This window comes from Helicoverpa armigera, chromosome 12 (genome assembly GCF_030705265.1).
Source record: "Helicoverpa armigera isolate CAAS_96S chromosome 12, ASM3070526v1, whole genome shotgun sequence".
Taxonomy (NCBI): Eukaryota; Metazoa; Arthropoda; class Insecta; order Lepidoptera; family Noctuidae; genus Helicoverpa; species Helicoverpa armigera.
Genome location: NC_087131.1, coordinates 5,230,104 through 5,247,036, shown reverse-complemented (window position 1 = coordinate 5,247,036; position 16,933 = coordinate 5,230,104). Strand labels below are relative to the sequence as shown.

Here is a 16,933-nt window from a genome sequence, read left to right as displayed (position 1 = left end):
ACTAATGAGGAGCATTACGTCACTCAATTATGTCTATGACAGCGAAATTGATTTACTTATACAAGGATAGGTACATCTGCCTATCGGATTTTGTATTCCAGTGATTATGAACTCGTTAGGAAAATTACTGAATTTAGGCAAATATTTCCATAGTAGCGAAGAGTTATTAATAATCAGGGGTTGAAGTTGTGCTTACCAGGAAAATGAAAGGAATAGCCATACCTAAATTTTCACAGATTTTAATTTTGATTACCTACTGGCGTGTTTATTAAAAGGGTAAAAGTTTTGTGCACAGTTGGTAAAAATACCATAGTTCTTATTTATTCGTTGACACCTGTTTTTTACCACGGTATTTTCGAGCGATTTTTTTTTTTAAATACACCAGCTTCGTTTTCCTCTAGCTAATAATCTACGTAGTATGAAAGGTATAATTGACAGCTAAGAGTTTAATATACATTATAATTACCTTAGAAAATAGGAACATAGTTTTTTTCTATACATATTAGGTAATAGTGAATTTAGTTTCCAAAGTAAAATACTGCTCCTTGAAAACTACTTTGAATAATTGTAACACACAGTAAACAATTTAGTACCGTATGAGAAAGTGACAATATAAGCTAGTTACATTTGTATATTTTTAGGATAAACATATTTTTTATGCTCTATAAAATTTCTAATGTCACTTTCTAATATTAAAATGTTTCTAACTGTCTAAAAAGTGGATATTAATTTCTTGAATTTCAACATATGTAGTTCTTCTAGAATTCAGTAGAATATTTAGATTTTTTATATTCATGAAAGTATTTAAATAAACTATTTAACAAATTCATATTACTGTCAGTAATTCGATATTTTCTGCAAATCTTAATTAAGTTGCCTAGAGACTTACGTCATTCACAACTTTCCTGAGTTTCAGATGCCCAGACTTCATATCATATTGTATCATTGAGTCAATTCAATTAATCACTACGATGAGTCTATGACAAATATTACATATTTGTACAAACCTCTTAACGGTATCCTGAAAGATAGTATTAACGAGAAACGTAGTATGATACATAGTAAAAGTGCCACGATATAGTGCTATCATATGAATCACAAGCACGCAAGAATGTTTACGAAATGTAGTTCACATTGTCTCACACATGTTTCCTATAAACTTTATATTGTAGATAGCCATGCTCAAGTGCAGTGTGTCAACACCAAAACATAGCAAATGACTCAGGTACCTATTGTTATAGCTTTATGCCGCGTAACATGTTATGAAGATATGATTTTAAAAATAATCCCTTCATTGCAAAGAAATATATCTGAGGCAAATTTTCTTATCGGGTCAGAAAATCTGTGCATTAAAATAAATCTGACTTCTTATGTAACCATAACCGTTTTTATGATTTCAAAGTACAAAGTTCATATGGAACATTTTATGGAAGCAGAATGCCATAAAATTTTGCTAATTTTATATTTCTCAAGAATCTGCCAATTAGGTACCTAGTTATTTTAGAAGATATTCATTCTCACGATTTTAAACTTAACTATGCACATAATTTATGCGTAGAACATTCTCCAAGATTATGAATAAAACAAACCTAAATACATACGTAACACGAACTGAAAGCACTTCGGAATTTTTTGGAACCACTTTTGTTAAGTCACGCCTACCTCTTCATCTGTATGCAGACAATGTTTTGTAAGTGGTGCAGTGAATGAGGCTCAGAGGTCGTCGTCGCCTGAACTTGACTAACGGACCGCAACTTGCTTCATAGTTCCTACCTCTACGGAAACAATTACACCTGTATATCATAAGGTTTATGGCGTGGAATTAACGGCTGCAACTAATAGCAGAAATGCAAATATATCAATGGTAATGGAATAACATTACTTTATGTCGTTAACATTGATACCAGTATCAATCATCATCAGGTCCTATCCATTATTAATAGGCATCTCTTACACTATAAAGCTAGAAATGAGATCTTCCCAGTAACTGCTTACTTATTTTGGTTTTACACAATATAATACTTATATGGTAAATGTGGAGAGACCACATCCAGCCAGATACCTACTTAAGTTGTTAAGTGTAACGTAAAATAAAACATGTGAATTTTATGCAACCAGTCGTCGCGTTGTGTCGTAAAGGGCATTTCCAGAAAATGGTGCAGATATTGCATTGGAGAGTCGTGATTACTCAACGCAGGTTTTATGAACTGTCGTCTTCACGAGCGGAGATAATTGTAACTTAAAAGTTGTCAAGTCGTGCTCCACGACATTAACTTTTACTTTTAGTACTTCAAAATAAATAAATTGTAAGTAACTTCTTGAAAACTGATAATTATGGTAGACTGGCACTAAACAGTTTCTGATACTAATAAGATGTCAGTGAGCATTCTAATTTAAACAATCAACATTTTATTCTGCATTGCAGAACCTTGAAGATTTCCTATAAAGGCATTAATTAGAAGGTAACTTGGAATGTCTAATGACGTTTAGCCATTGGGCACCTCTAGGAGTACGAACTACCTTCCGTCTCACTTTCAAGGTAATTTGTCATTGAAACACTAAGGGAGATCATTGATAAAGGTGCCTTGGCCTACTTGTCCCCGAGGCGAGACCTTGTAGTTGCCGAAAGAAGCGCTTTCGCAAATGTTGTGAAGATGCGAGCACCAATGAGCAATGCGCTGTCTATCTAGTGTCTGCTTGTGAGGATGCCAAAGAAGGAAAAGCGGACGGGACAGCTGAAGGCGAACTGCCAGCAATCAAGAGCATCAGATAATCACGCCAAGTTTATGAATTCGTGTGATCTCGAGAATGTAGATGTAGGGAACGCCAACAATCGTAACAATAACGTGGAGCAACGTCGAGCGGCGCCGACCGGCTCCGAGTCGCATCGAGCCAAGTATTTGTTTCTATGTATATTTAAAACTAATTAGGCGAATCACTGAACAAATGATTTCAAGATGAAACAGATGCATGTCTCTTAACGAATTTCCTGTCCACGGTCATAAATCAAAATGAAATGAACTAGTAAATAATGCGATGAGCGTCACGTAACATTTGCTGAGTATAAAGGACGGAGCACAATTAAGTAGGCTATTTAATTCATGACAGTGTATGCCGTGCCGTGTAAGTACCAAACATTGATTTGTTTTATAACTGCAGTGACGTATTTTAACAACGAGCACGAAGCCTATTTCTCATAACATTTGCGGTTCAACAAATTACGCCTGAAATAATGCAAATAAAATTGACATTCGATAGCTGGTAATTGTGACAATTTGATGTGATTACTGAAATTACTAGTGGAATATCAAACAAAATTACACATAACGCTACAAATTGTTTAGTAAATGCCATTTACTAATGTTAGTTTTCTATTTACTGCTTTGTTTAAAGTAGAACTGTTTACTCCGTCAGCCTGATTTTGTATGACCATTTAAATTTTGTATGGCTTGGGTGTGAAATAATTAATAGTTTAGTTAGCTATGTAGATATGTACCTACCTACATTTACATTGTTGGTCTTATTGGAAATTCAGGTACCTGCTTAGGTACATTATTTTTATCCTATAAGATTAAACTTCACCGTATTCAATTTAGAAAATCAAATCTGCATATTCAAGAGAGGTAAGTGCTAATCAGAACGGAGTGGTCTGGTCAGTCTTTGGAATAAAACTGTATGATCGCTAAGGTTAATGATCGATAACTGTGAGTTAAGTATTTGCAATACAACAAGGCCGACTGTGCCCAAGATGAAGAAACAGTAGCCAAAGGATATAAACAACTCAATTAATTAATAATACAATAAAGGTTCTTAGTTAACCATTTATTAATACTTACTATCTCACCTACAGAAATGTGACAGATAGGTATAACAACATTACGAATTCCGATAAAAACCTTTAATTTAAAGCTTTCTTTACTTCGTGGCTTTGAAGTCGGTCAACCAACCCATAATTAAAATTAAATAGGTTCGATATCGGTAAGACATCCTTGATAATGAGGGCAAACTTTGAACAGCCGCCAAGGCAAACTAACAACCATGTAACTACAACGAGGCTCGCGTAACACTGGTAACAAGAATAACACAATAGAACAAAACCTATGTTCTTTTGGCATGGTACACCCTGACTGGTTTCTGGGACCTTCGCTACTTCTATGCCAATTAACGAATTAAAACAATGCGAAACTGTACACGTTTCACGTTTTCACATCGCGTCATAAGACAATCGCCTTTTATGTCCATTCAGAACAACGTTCATCCTTTACACGAGACACGGCGTAAATAATAAACAATATTGTCATTGTATGTATATTTGGACTTTCAAAAGCGACAGCCTGGTTAGTGAAAGCGTGCCTTCGTATAGACATGCCCACGATTGACCTCTAATCCATTCGGTGCAACAGGATTCCCACCCACTAATTGCGTTGCGGCACCTGTACCTTAGGATCTCACGGGTGCTAAATAGTTTCGCATGTCCATGGACATTGGCAGTTGTAAAAGGTCACTAAAGCTATTATTGTCTTGAGTAATTTATTTTTATCAATGAGTATGACACGCGTCACTAGTTGTTACGGTATAATTTTTGTTTACACAAATCAATTTGTTATTTAGTGAACCTTTATGTCAAACAACCGTGAATATTTTATCACTGATTAAAATTGAAATGAGAACTGGACAATGCCAAAATTCACATGACTTTTGATACCAGCCGCTTCTTATCATGCGATTAATCTGGAGTTGGTCTCATTTGGGTACAGAAGGCTACAGAAAAATATTATATTTTCCTAGTGTAATAATTCACGGCCTCCAAGAACATCTCTGGGTCGCCCTAAAAAGTTGTGGAATAAAAAAAAGATTGATTGAAACCTTGAGCCGCTGAAACAAGGTGAATAAGAAGACATCGTACTCCTCAAGGCGAACTCATTTTAAATTTAGTGACTTAGCCGTCTACATCCTTATGCACCTGATAGTTCTACAAAACCCTTTCCTTCTTCCGTATGCAATCCCGTTTTGATTACATACCTGGATCGTAACAGATGCTATTCAAGTAGTAGACTCATAAACTGAGGATATTCATGATATTTATCCGAGTTCCGGCACACCGACTTTTATGGATAGATAATTGCAAATGTGGAAAGCCTTTGATACTGAAGATGGTAGAATGCCTTAGCAAATAATGATAGTTATTTGAACTAACAAGCATTAAAATGCGGAATCGAAATCTAAAGACTTTTACGGTGCAATAGCGCAGGATCTACGACATTTTCAAAATTACTTAAATACTTACCTAGTATGGAATCGATCTTAATAAAGTTATGTCATACCAAATTGGAGAGGTGAATGAAAAGATAACTTTTAATTATTTAAGAACGACCAAAAGATGGTCAATATTTACTTAGGTATGTACCTATATCCTTTAGGAAATATTTGTTTGTTAAAGAATTTTTCATCCCACCATCTCGGAAAGAGTAGTTTTACCCATTGATACCTGAGCGCAAAAGTCGTTTTTATCCTCTAGAGCGGCAAAGTGATTTGAATTTAGAACATCGTGTGCAATACTCCATTTGTGACAATCTTGATAAGACTTTTCAAACAAATACATATTAAACAAATAAAATACTGCTTAAAATAATTATTCAATTAATTAAGTAATTTTTATTTTTGTTTTAACACAGATTTTTAACGTCGTTTCATTTTTAAAGTGAGTTTTCAAATATATGAACTTTAATAGGTACATCTTTTTAATTTGATACTCGTATGTGCGCGCCATTTTGTTTTTTTGCATTTAGTAATTTCCTCGATGAGGTGGGATGAAAAGTTACGTGTTGCACTCGAGTGCAAAGATTTTTCACCTTGTGCTCTTTTGATTCCCTCGCTGTCGCTCAGGATTCTAATTATTGAAACACTCGCTACGCTCGTGTTTCAATTTTAGAATCCTTCGCTTGCTCGGTCATCAAAATTGAGCCCGCGGTTAAAAAGCAACTTTGCACTCTTGTATAACAAATAACTATTTCATCCCACCATCTCGGAAAGAGTAGTTTTACCCTTTGATATCTGAGCGCAAAAGCCGTTTTTATCCTCTAGAGCGGCAAAGTGATTTGAATTTAGAACATCGTGTGCAATACTCCATTTGTGACAATCTTGATAAGACTTTTTAAACAAATACATATTAAACAAATAAAATACTGCTTAAAATAATTATTCAATTAATTAAGTAATTTTTATTATTGTTTTTACATAGATTTTTGACCTCGTTTCATTTTTAAACTGAGTTTTCAAATAAGTGAACTTTAATAGGTACTTCTTTTTAATTTGATACTCGTATGTGCGCGCCATTTTGTTTTTTTGCATTTAGTAATTTCCTCGATGAGGTGGGATGAAAAGTTACGTGTTGCACTCGAGTGCAAAGATTTTTCACCTTGTGCTCTTTTGATTCCCTCGCTATCGCTCAGCTCTCTTCGCTTGCTCGGTCACCAAAATTGAGCCCGCGGTTAAAAAGCAACTTTGCACTCTTGTATAACAAATAACTATTAAAGAAAGATTGTTAAAGAATAAAATGTTGAACTGGATAATGATCAGATAAGCGATCACCTACTATTGCAGTTACGTAAATGAATGCTTTTAGATATAGTGGACTTATATCAATATCCCATTATAGTTTGTCGTTAGACACTTTCAATTGCTGATGTTCTTGACTTTCATTGCACTTAGGTAATTGCCTTCGGAAGTGGTTTTCCGTCATGTTATAATGGATGTGTGCATTTCAAGCAAGCGCCCTAGTGTAAACCAACAGCAACAAGTTATTTATGTTTGTGTTGTATTCAGGAAACCCATGGACCATTTGATAATAAGTATAATGACAATGTTCCGTTGTTAAAGGTACACAAAGGCAAAACACGCTTGAACTGGCTCCACCGCTAAATACCTACTGTTTGTTTGTACTAGTGTATTTTATGACACAGATTATGTACCTAGCTATCTCTCAATAAATCTCTACATTATAAAGATACATACTTAGATAAGTAGGCTAAATCTACTTACAAGAAGAAGATATTGAATTAAATGACTCTCCTAAAATCGTTGTAGATAATCATTGAGCAGCTTTTGAGTAGGTATGATCTATCCAATTAAATGTTTGCTCCACTAAAATCGATTAACTGGTTACTATAAGGTACAGTCGTAACGAATTCTAATTAGAAGGTGCAACGCTAATAAAATTGAACTCTTAAGTACCTACTTCTTGCATCAGTCATAAAACGTTTAGATCTTTGTTTGCATCATATTGATAATTTTCCTACTGTGGTCGTTAAAGTAATCTCTCTAATGATTCTTATCATGATTGTAAATAAAATACAACAAAGCACCTGCCATGCTTCTGAATTATCATTATTATGAATAAGTAGTTACCTTATATGTATGTAGGCACGGTCTATGAATGAACTATGTAGAGCCTCCACCGTATAGGCGAATGTGCAAAGTAATGTTTATAGTTAAACTTATATCATGCAATTTAATTATTTTATTCGTTTTTTTTTTGTTGCAGAACTCACGCATGGCGAAGAATTTGGCTATGATGGCAATATCGGTAAGAAATAATTACTTTTTTTATTACGTATATCGAGGCTATCACGCACTTTACATTCACGTATTGCTCTACTTAATTGGTGTTGGTTGGTGTACCTATCAGTTTACATTTTTGACAGCCTTGCCTTGATGGCAACTCGATTACTTCTAAAGAACTCGCCAACAAAAGTAGAATTTGTGGTTTGTTTTGCGAAATCTAGATTTCAAACGCATTGAAATAATGGTAGGCAACCTAGCCTGTACTTATTCTATCCGGCTATCTTTACGGAAAATAGAGTCAAAGGGAACAAGAAATACCATGATTTATTTGCGAGTTCCTAGTTCCTATCTATAAAACAGTAGGAAATCTCGGGACACCTGTGACTAGCAGCTGGTAACACCTGCCACCATTAATTACTAGATGCCAATTTCCCGGGCCCATTCGAGTTATATAAGTAGTTACTTTCCTAGCAACAAAGTAGCCACCTGCACCTATAAATATCAATGCATTTCAGATGCAGTGAGTTGTACCTAAACATAATGGTTTCTATTTTAACTGCAAAATTAGTATGTGTCATAGTTTGTAGGTACCTACATGCACGATTTCTTATAATTATTTCCTTGAATCAGTGATGGAAAATGAAGTAGATATATAAATAGACTGGTACCTAAACAACACAGTTTGTTTTATTTTCTTTAAAAAAATAGGCGCAGGTTCTAGACCTAACATTAGAGCTACGGCATAATTCTGCGTGATGCTCTATGGAAATTGATTTTGCAGTTATAGGTAAACCTACCTACCGTCCATAGTAAGTTAAGTCATACCTACTTCGAACATAGGTACCTACCCTGTTAAGGAAATTTCTCTAACCGTGAAGTTACTCAAAAAATAAACACGAGCCCTTGGCCCAACTTGCCTGTTGCGCTCAAAGTAAAATTAGCATGAAGACTACAATTACATTATGTAACTTAGTACACATTGTTTTACAAAAAACAATGAAATTGCATACTACCGTGCTTTTTATGTCATGATCGAATTAACTCCACCCAAACTATCACTGAATTATTTGCGAATAGAATGCAAATGACAAGGCTGTGTTTAATTTAGGCAATTAGGAGTAATTATATACCCGTGTTTATTGATTAGATTACAGATCTAAAAATACCTTGTTTTTATAGATATTGGGTTGTTTCATAAATTCCGTTGTATTGCACATGTTTAGTTTAGCAAATGGGAAATCCAATTGTTAATTGGCCTGTCCGAATGAAGGTTTTGACGTAGGTGAAGTGTTTGCGTGTTAGAAATAATAAAAAACGACGGAACTATTTTCTATGGATATTAGTCGATATTTTATGCGCAACCATGTGGCTGTTATAAGAGAAATCAGGAAGAAAAATCTGTAACAGTTAAAACCCATCATTGTATCACACAACTGCATTCAATATGGATTGTTGCTTACTTTCATGGGTCTTTATTACGGTAGAGTACCTATCTACTTACAACACACCACGAGCTATTCCTTAAGAGTTTCTTCCCACAAATCTTCAGCATTTAGATAGTTATGCTATAAGACTGCTATTTTTTTTCCAGGTCCTCAATACTGGGGTGAAAGGTACCGAGAGTGCGCCGGCAAGCATCAGAGCCCCATCAACATCAACGTGCTGCGAGTAAAGCATGTCACGTTACCCGACCTCGTGCTCGTAGGCTTCGATGATTCCATTGATGACGTTCACGTCACCAACAATGGACACACAGGTACTTACGAATTTTTCACAGAAAGGTGTTAAGACATACTTACGGTCCGGACCACGAAATACATACTTAGATACGCCTATTGTGACTCGGTTCACAGTGAATATAAAAACACTTCCAGTGGATGTCGTACAAGGCTACTGAAGGTTGAGCGGTTGACGTGACCCCACCATATTAAGTTCAAATTGTTACCTGGAATACTGGCAGCTCACATAGACTTATAGTTTTTGTTCCAAGTGCATAGGCACTTTAACCTTATTAAAATAACAACATTGGTGATGACTCGTTCGTTAACATGAGGGGGATACGGGAACATAGGATGTAATAATTGTCTGATCGATCCGATTCTGTGAAGTATGAAAATGCACCACACACAATGTATGAAACATTCAACTTTAAAGTTCACTACTTCATTTTTACACCTGAAACTATGATTAGGTTACGCATGTGATTGGTAGGTTCGGGTTGATATTAAATGTTGTTGACTTTCGTTATCGTACCTGTATGTAGGTAGGTACCTACCTATTGTTTCTTTTACATACAGTTGCATACAGCTGAGCCCCTTTTTAAATGACTCGATGCATGACCAACGTCCTATGGGCGATGGAGTCATGCTTTTTGTTGTATCACAGATGAATTGGTTATTAAATGTATTGTAATGTAAATACTTGATAGCAATTTACCTAGTTTACGATGATTGGAACCTGTAGATCTATCATATCCAAAGAGATATAAAGGTATAACTATGTTTAATGTGTTTGATCATAAACAATGTTAGCATAAAAACATTGCCGGCCATAAATTGTAAAAAGGGACGCAGTCTGTATCTTCCTGAATATTTTGTAATTAGAATAAAGCGGTTTCTAAAGGTAAAAAATGAATATTTCACAATTGGCTTTGACAGTCCGCTCTACAAACATTAGCCTGCTTACTCAAGTTAGGACGATTTCTCTCGATTTTGCCAAACTAATATCTATTGTATTTTTTCATTGATTTTAAATAAGCGTGTAAATAGGTATGAATGATAATAATAGATAAGCAAAGTTCATGCCTATCGCGATTCAATTTAGAGATGGTGTCAAGGTTCAGTGCTAGAAGTGGCTGACAATTTGCCAGTATCAACATTAGTTCAATAATCTAGGGCCTGTTTTGTGTTACACAAACAGTATAGACAAGATATCCTATGGATATCTACTAATAAATGAAAGCGATACTCTACCTTAACAATAGGCTGAGCGAGGATAGGCATTTCGATATTCATTTGATTTTTTTGAAAGGTGACGGATACTTAAATACATAAAGAACAGTCTACTCTCTAGATAGCTCATAAATGTCATAAGATCTACAACTGCAACTGCCCAAACTAATTAAAATAAATTTTTCTACAGTTCTAATAGAGGTGAAGAATGAGCCACACCCTCGGGTGAGGGGAGGGCCGCTCAGTGATGACTACATATTCAGCCAGATGCACTTCCATTGGGGGGACAACGACACCTTTGGCTCCGAAGACAAGATCAACCACAGAAGGTGATATCAATGAATATTAAAAAAATATTTTTTTCCAAAGACTACCAGACTAAAACATGTCCTTTATCACATTTGAGTACAGTACATACCATTATATAATAATTGTTAATTGTTTAATAAACATGAATTTTATGCATTCTGAGTAATTAATATATTCGTAATGTTAATGACATGGCACTTGAATCTTTTTTGAGATCATTTAAAGGTGTAACTAACAATGCAATTTTAAATATTTCAGTTTCCCGATGGAGTTGCACATGGTGTTCTTTAAAGAGGAGTACCAGTCAGCTGTGGAGGCAGTGAAGCATTCAGACGGCTTGACTGTCCTCGCATTCTTTTATGAGGTCAGTTTAACATGCATTGATTCTTATGTTACGGAGTCTCTCCTATTTTGGCTTAGGTATTGTCACATGAAAGTAGATATACCTATATCAATTTTATTGCGAAATTCTGACGTAACTAGCGTACTATAAACGCCCACGGAGTACCTAGATGTTTTCGAATAAATAGATTCTACCTACTTACCTATTGCTGCATGCACGTGCAAACTAAAAGCATTGATCGATTGTAGGCAGTTGGCTGCCAAATGTGATGATATGATTACCGATGGATAAATATAATGTATTTCGTCTTTAATTCATGACGTTTGGCTGTCCGCCGCATCGGAACAATTGCATTCACATTATATAATAAAAAATACTCGTGATCATTGTTACGGGTGATTAGAATAGGAATGTAGGTAGATATTATTAGTACCGCATCGATAGTTTTTGTTCGTTTTGTAGACCTACTTTTGATCTACGCAGCGCGCTGAACCGTAGTTTCAGAATAGAGCACTTTCGAGCGGTAGCCGTGACTTCCGAATCCGAAGTCACGGTCAATGATCGAAAGTGAATGAGATTTACGGTACGCTGGTTTAGTTTATAGCCCTAAACTTTTTACTAGTTATAGTTTCAGGCCCTAAACCCTGTTCAAGTATGAAGTTTTAATTGTATTTATTTGAGTACCTATGAGTATCACTAATAAAAATTACTGTCTATAAAATAATTATTCGTGCTCTGTGACAATAGCTTATTTGTCGAGCTAAACGCTGTGTTACCAACAAAGAATTTCCTCCTTCTTTTCCTTGATAAGCTTTAACCCCAATTACATGAAATATTACGCCTTGATACTTAACTTTTATTTTCTACCATTTCAGTTGGACCGTCACCAACACCCGGCTTACGATGATATTACATCGGCGCTGGTGAACGTAACAGAGCCCTACACCAGCGTGGTGATGAGCCATCCGTTCTCATTCCTTCATATTCTCCCCTACGACCTCAAGAGATACTTCACGTACCAAGGCTCGTTGACAACGCCGCCCTGCTCTGAAGTCGTCACCTGGTTGGACTTTGAACAGCCAATCAGGCTCACACATGAACAGGTAAAATAAATGAGCAAGAGCTTTTTCGTAGCCTGTCTATGGAAACAGTAAAAAAAATGAATTACATATTTTTGCGAATGAACATAGTTATTTAGCAGTCAGTGTTTCTCTTAGGACCTGTGAGATAAAATCGGTATTTTTTTATTTTTTTTTATGTGAGATAGTAAAGTGATGAGTGACGATGAGTGTTGCTTGGAATGGGCAGATTATTAATTTCTTTAAAATTATGTACCTCTGTAATACACGAAACTCGAAGACCTTCACTAAAATATAGAAGCTACTTTCCAAATTGTTTTATGCATGAAAATTTAAACTGTCAGTTAGGTATTACAAAAACACTGGCCCCTAAGGGCCAATAGTGCATGACATTTATAGTTTCGCAATTTATAATGTCTGTATAATTGTGTGCTTTGATAACGAACAATACAGTAAACTTGTACACATGGGAAATCTGAGATTGGTATAATAAAGAAGCGGTTATATTCATTATGATTATTTTTCCTATGCAGGTATAACTAACAAGCATGTATCACGTGACACATACTCATTAACACGTTGCATTGTTATGTCCACAGATAGAGGCATTCCGAGAGATAAGATCATCACATGGGAAGATCACACACAACTTCAGGCCAATTCAACCAATCGGCGACAGAGTAGTATTCTACAATATTGACAAAGACTACTATTTGTACAACAACGAGATTGATGAGCAAGAAGAAACCACAACTAAACACCCTCAATGGAGAAAAAAGGGTCGCAGCAATGCTCATAGTATAGTTCCTACAGTTTTAAATACAATCTGCCTTACTTTATTGATGTCATTTGGCTTGTGATAATCTTTACTCAGCTAAATATGGTTTACATTTCGTTACTGTTAGATATTGTATATCAATAGGGTAGTAAGATTTTGTTACTAAACAATGTCACTAATTTAATATTTGTTGTGTGTATGTGATGGAATGAGCATAAAGAGAATTATTTATAATTTAATTTAATAACTTCATAATAGATGAACTATGTGATAGAAATGAAATTACTCTTTATATATTAAAGGAAGGTACATGTAGTTGTGAGAAGATTGTATGCATTGTAGATGTTTTTAGTTACTCAGTGTTGTCAGTTTAATGCTTCCTCAAAAAGAATTACCGCACTTGATGTTTGTCAGTGAATAAAGAGAACTTTAAAATAGCAAATAATACTGCTTACTGACACAAATTGGGTTTTATGTAGGTTTAAAAATCTTATATTCATAACAGCCAGGTAAAATGAAACTAAAATGTTTAATTTAGTTAACACATAAAATTTTATGACTGAGATTTCCAATTTTGTTTATAACAATGAATATAAAATTGTGCCCTATTTATTGTATTCTGTGATATTAAACTAATAGTGTGAAATTGAAGTTCTGTGCAATAAATTTCACTTGAAATAAAGGTGTGTTTCTTTTGTTGTAAAATTAATTTCTGTCTGGGTTCTACCCTAAAGCAAGATGTACAAAAATAAAAAAGTGTTATACCTTAATTACTTTACTTTACTGATATCTTAAAAACTATGTTGTTAATTTAAAACTAGATCAATCTTCTTCAGTGGCTCTATTATCAGTCATAGTTACCATGGCCCCCAAGTTATCTTCATTACCTTGTTTCAATCTTTCCCATATCAGCTCTGCTATTGCCTTTTGTGTTCTTCTCTCCAGTTTCTCTAATTTCTTTGCCACATCCCTTTTGAGATCCCAATCTGGTTTACGTGGTGCTAAACTTGAGATATCTAAATCTTGTAGAACTATCTGGAAATGCAAAAATATTTATATTACAATTCTGATGATTACATTCATGAAATCATATATGTAATGATAATAACTGACAGATCTACTGGGTGATTCTAAACGTAAATCGTGGTTACCAATTTGTCAAAATGAAGATTGATTTCTTATGTTTGTGTATGCCCTAAGCAATACAAATCATTTTTTGTTTTATGGGACCAGGTATAAGTGGTTAAGAAAATCTTTGCAAATCTAATACATAGGTAACATAGGTATAATGTAGCTTAATTTTACAAATCCAATCACTTGAACCTGAGATTCAATCAAATCCTTTAACTTTATAACATTTCTACAGCCTAGTAAATTAATAAATTTCCATGGCCAGATGCAAGTTAGTCTTTAAAAGTTCTACCTATGGAGAAAGCTTAATTGTGTCTTTTTTTATTTACCAATAGCATACTATACATATTATTTATTAATTTCATACTTTTTGCACATTTTGTACAATGGCAGACTTAACATCTTAGGTGTTTTGTCACCAATCAAAGGTAGACTAGTTTTTTTTTACCAGTGTACCTTTTTATTACACACAATTCTACGCAATATTCATTATAGTGCAGTAATGATGTAAATAGTTCTAACGATAATAGGCTAGTTTCCTAAAAAATAATAATTAGTCCGTCTTGTAGATTGTCCAAAATTAAGCGATACGTATTTTTTCTTTTTTAAATTGGATCAGAACTTGTTAAGATATAGCGTGTTAAAGTTGAGTGTGACGTCACAAGTTGCTACAATTTTCAGGACACTGTGACGTAAAAGGCCCCCACTCCTAATTTTTGAAGTGTATTATCTTTGTCATTTTATGTTTAATTAAAAAAAGAAAAAATACGTATCCAATATTTTTTGATTATCTAAAAAGCGGACTAAATATTATTTCATTATTTCGACCCTGGACACTACCCTATTGTTTAGTTTACCTTCTCCTTGCCAGCTTCAAGTAGTTCCTTCACTTCAGCTTCTACGGCCGCTGGTTCAGCATCCTCTAACTTGGCTTCCTGAAGCGTCTCATCCTGCGGTTTGTAACTTCTGAATTTTGGCCTGAAATAATCAGAAAGAATATGATAATAATGTTCTCTACAAATACCAGAACTAACAAAATACCAGATTTCTATTTGATTGTTTGATCAATAGCAACCCGTCCCGGTTTTGCACGGGTGCAATGCTGATTCTAAATACACTACAGGAAAAAAAAAAATTATTATACATATGAACCTTCCACCTTCATCATTCTTATCTATTAAAAGAAAATACCGCATAAAAATCCGTTGCGTAGTTTTAAACAATTAGCATAAATAGGGTTATAGGGACAGAGAAAGCAACTTTGTTTTATACTACGTAGTGATGCTGATGTTAATGTGATGGTATAATGTATGGGCGAATTTAATAATATAGTAACGGACACCCACTACCCAATTAAAATTTGGAATTGGAATAGAAAATCTGTTCTAGAAAACACTACTAGTATTCAACAAACATACAAAGTTTGAACTTTATAACCTCAAACATTAAAAAACGAAACTTACTTTGGAAGTGGCACAAACTCACTGGGCGTATCATTGTTTGAACTTTCACTTGTAGGGTTTTTACGCTTAAGGTTTTTAAGCCTTTCTTTTCTTTTGAGTGCTTGTTCTTCTAAGCTTCCAACACCTCCCGCTGTATCCATGATAACCATAGCAAATTAGGATCTAATATTGGTTTCCTAATCTGCAATATATATTGTAGTAGCAAATCTTTTCTCTAAGAAAAAGAAAGATTCTTTCAATACTTATTTTAATATATTTAATTTAACAAATATTAATGATTTTGTTTACGAAAACCCCAAAGCCCCCAAACTTCTGACATTGACAACGATGATTGACATTTGACTTTTTTAAATGTTGACCATAGACTATTCTAATCATAAACACTGTAAAGAAATATATTTAAAATCTTTCTCCGATCATTTGCATATTTATTCTTCAATTTCATACTTTTTATTTAATTTATTTTATGCAAATATAAATAAACACATATAAATTGCAAGCGATAAAGCATAATGCACAAGCACTACTCGGCCAGCTCTATTTTAGTTGATGCGAACATAGACAATAAAAAAGAGCGGGAAAAACAAAAGAGCAAAATAATTCTTCGTTTATTTGTTCGCTATTCATTTTAAATAAATAAAATAACTAATGTGTGGAACCTTTGGTGTGGAACGTGTAAAAGTAGTAATATGAAAGTGGTGTTAATATCGTGAGTCGTTCAATAAATGTAAGTACTATTCTACTTCTACCTGTTTCAACTAAGTAATCTGTGCCTATTTCTTACATGCAAAAAGTAAAATAATCTTGGGGACACCGCTACCTACATTTATCTAGTGTTATTTAGGTTATTTATATGATTTTCTGAAGCATAGGATTAATTTATTTTAGCACGTGTAAAAACATTTATTGGTGAATGTGTACCTAGTCTTAGACGTTTTTATCGCAAACACGGCTACCGGTATAAAATTTCCTTATGCAGTCGTGCGGTAGCATTATTAATTTATTTTCTATAATCTTCCACTATAACATGTAAATACTTTCAAATGTTATTTGCGAGATGACGGCAGAAAGAAGAGTATGGAAGATGAAAACATGCTGCGCGAACCCCAAATAAAATTGGGATAAGGGCGGGAGGATGATGGTGATGCAAATACTTACCAAGTAGCCTAGTTGTGAGCTCAGTCACAGAGCAGGAAAATAGGTCTATTGTTTTTGTTTGAGTAGGCAGAGTATTTTTTGTCAGTTGTTCTTAATACAAGCGGCACTGTACCTAATGTAACTCTTTTTTGTATAGTCGTTAAGTATAAATTCTTAGT

General features: G+C 34.4%; 2 protein-coding genes across 2 annotated transcripts in view; one reads left to right on the top strand and one right to left on the bottom strand.

Moving 5' to 3' along the window:
• LOC110373790 (carbonic anhydrase 7) overlaps window positions 1-13,398 on the top strand; it is a 30,094-nt gene extending 16,696 nt beyond the window's left edge. Inside the window, exons 2-7 of the mRNA XM_021331150.3 lie at window positions 7,544-7,585; window positions 9,155-9,319; window positions 10,705-10,843; window positions 11,082-11,187; window positions 12,042-12,269; window positions 12,845-13,398. Coding sequence (XP_021186825.3) covers window positions 7,544-7,585; window positions 9,155-9,319; window positions 10,705-10,843; window positions 11,082-11,187; window positions 12,042-12,269; window positions 12,845-13,105 — 941 coding nt within the window. The 3' untranslated portion in view covers window positions 13,106-13,398. The remainder of the gene's footprint in view (window positions 1-7,543; window positions 7,586-9,154; window positions 9,320-10,704; window positions 10,844-11,081; window positions 11,188-12,041; window positions 12,270-12,844) is intronic.
• A 446-nt stretch (window positions 13,399-13,844) lies between these two features.
• Window positions 13,845-15,954, bottom strand: LOC110373797 (coiled-coil domain-containing protein 12). Its single transcript, XM_021331162.3, has 3 exons — window positions 15,618-15,954; window positions 15,012-15,132; window positions 13,845-14,058 (listed from the first exon to the last, which is right to left on the bottom strand). The coding sequence occupies exons 1-3, from the start codon at window positions 15,764-15,766 to the stop codon at window positions 13,846-13,848; spliced, it is 483 nt and encodes a 160-aa protein (XP_021186837.2). The 5' UTR covers window positions 15,767-15,954; the 3' UTR covers window position 13,845.
• Between the last annotated feature and the right edge of the window lie 979 nt (window positions 15,955-16,933).

Excerpts from the sequence above, each read along its gene's own strand:
- LOC110373797 (XM_021331162.3), bottom strand. The coding sequence starts at position 15,766 with ATGGTTATCATGGATACAGCGGGAGGTGTTGGAAGCTTAGAAGAACAA. Across the intron at positions 15,133-15,617 it reads GAGTTTGTGCCACTTCCAAA|GCCAAAATTCAGAAGTTACA; the intron begins GTAAGTTTCGTT and ends TGATTATTTCAG. Across the intron at positions 14,059-15,011 it reads TTGAAGCTGGCAAGGAGAAG|ATAGTTCTACAAGATTTAGA; the intron begins GTAAACTAAACA and ends TTGCATTTCCAG.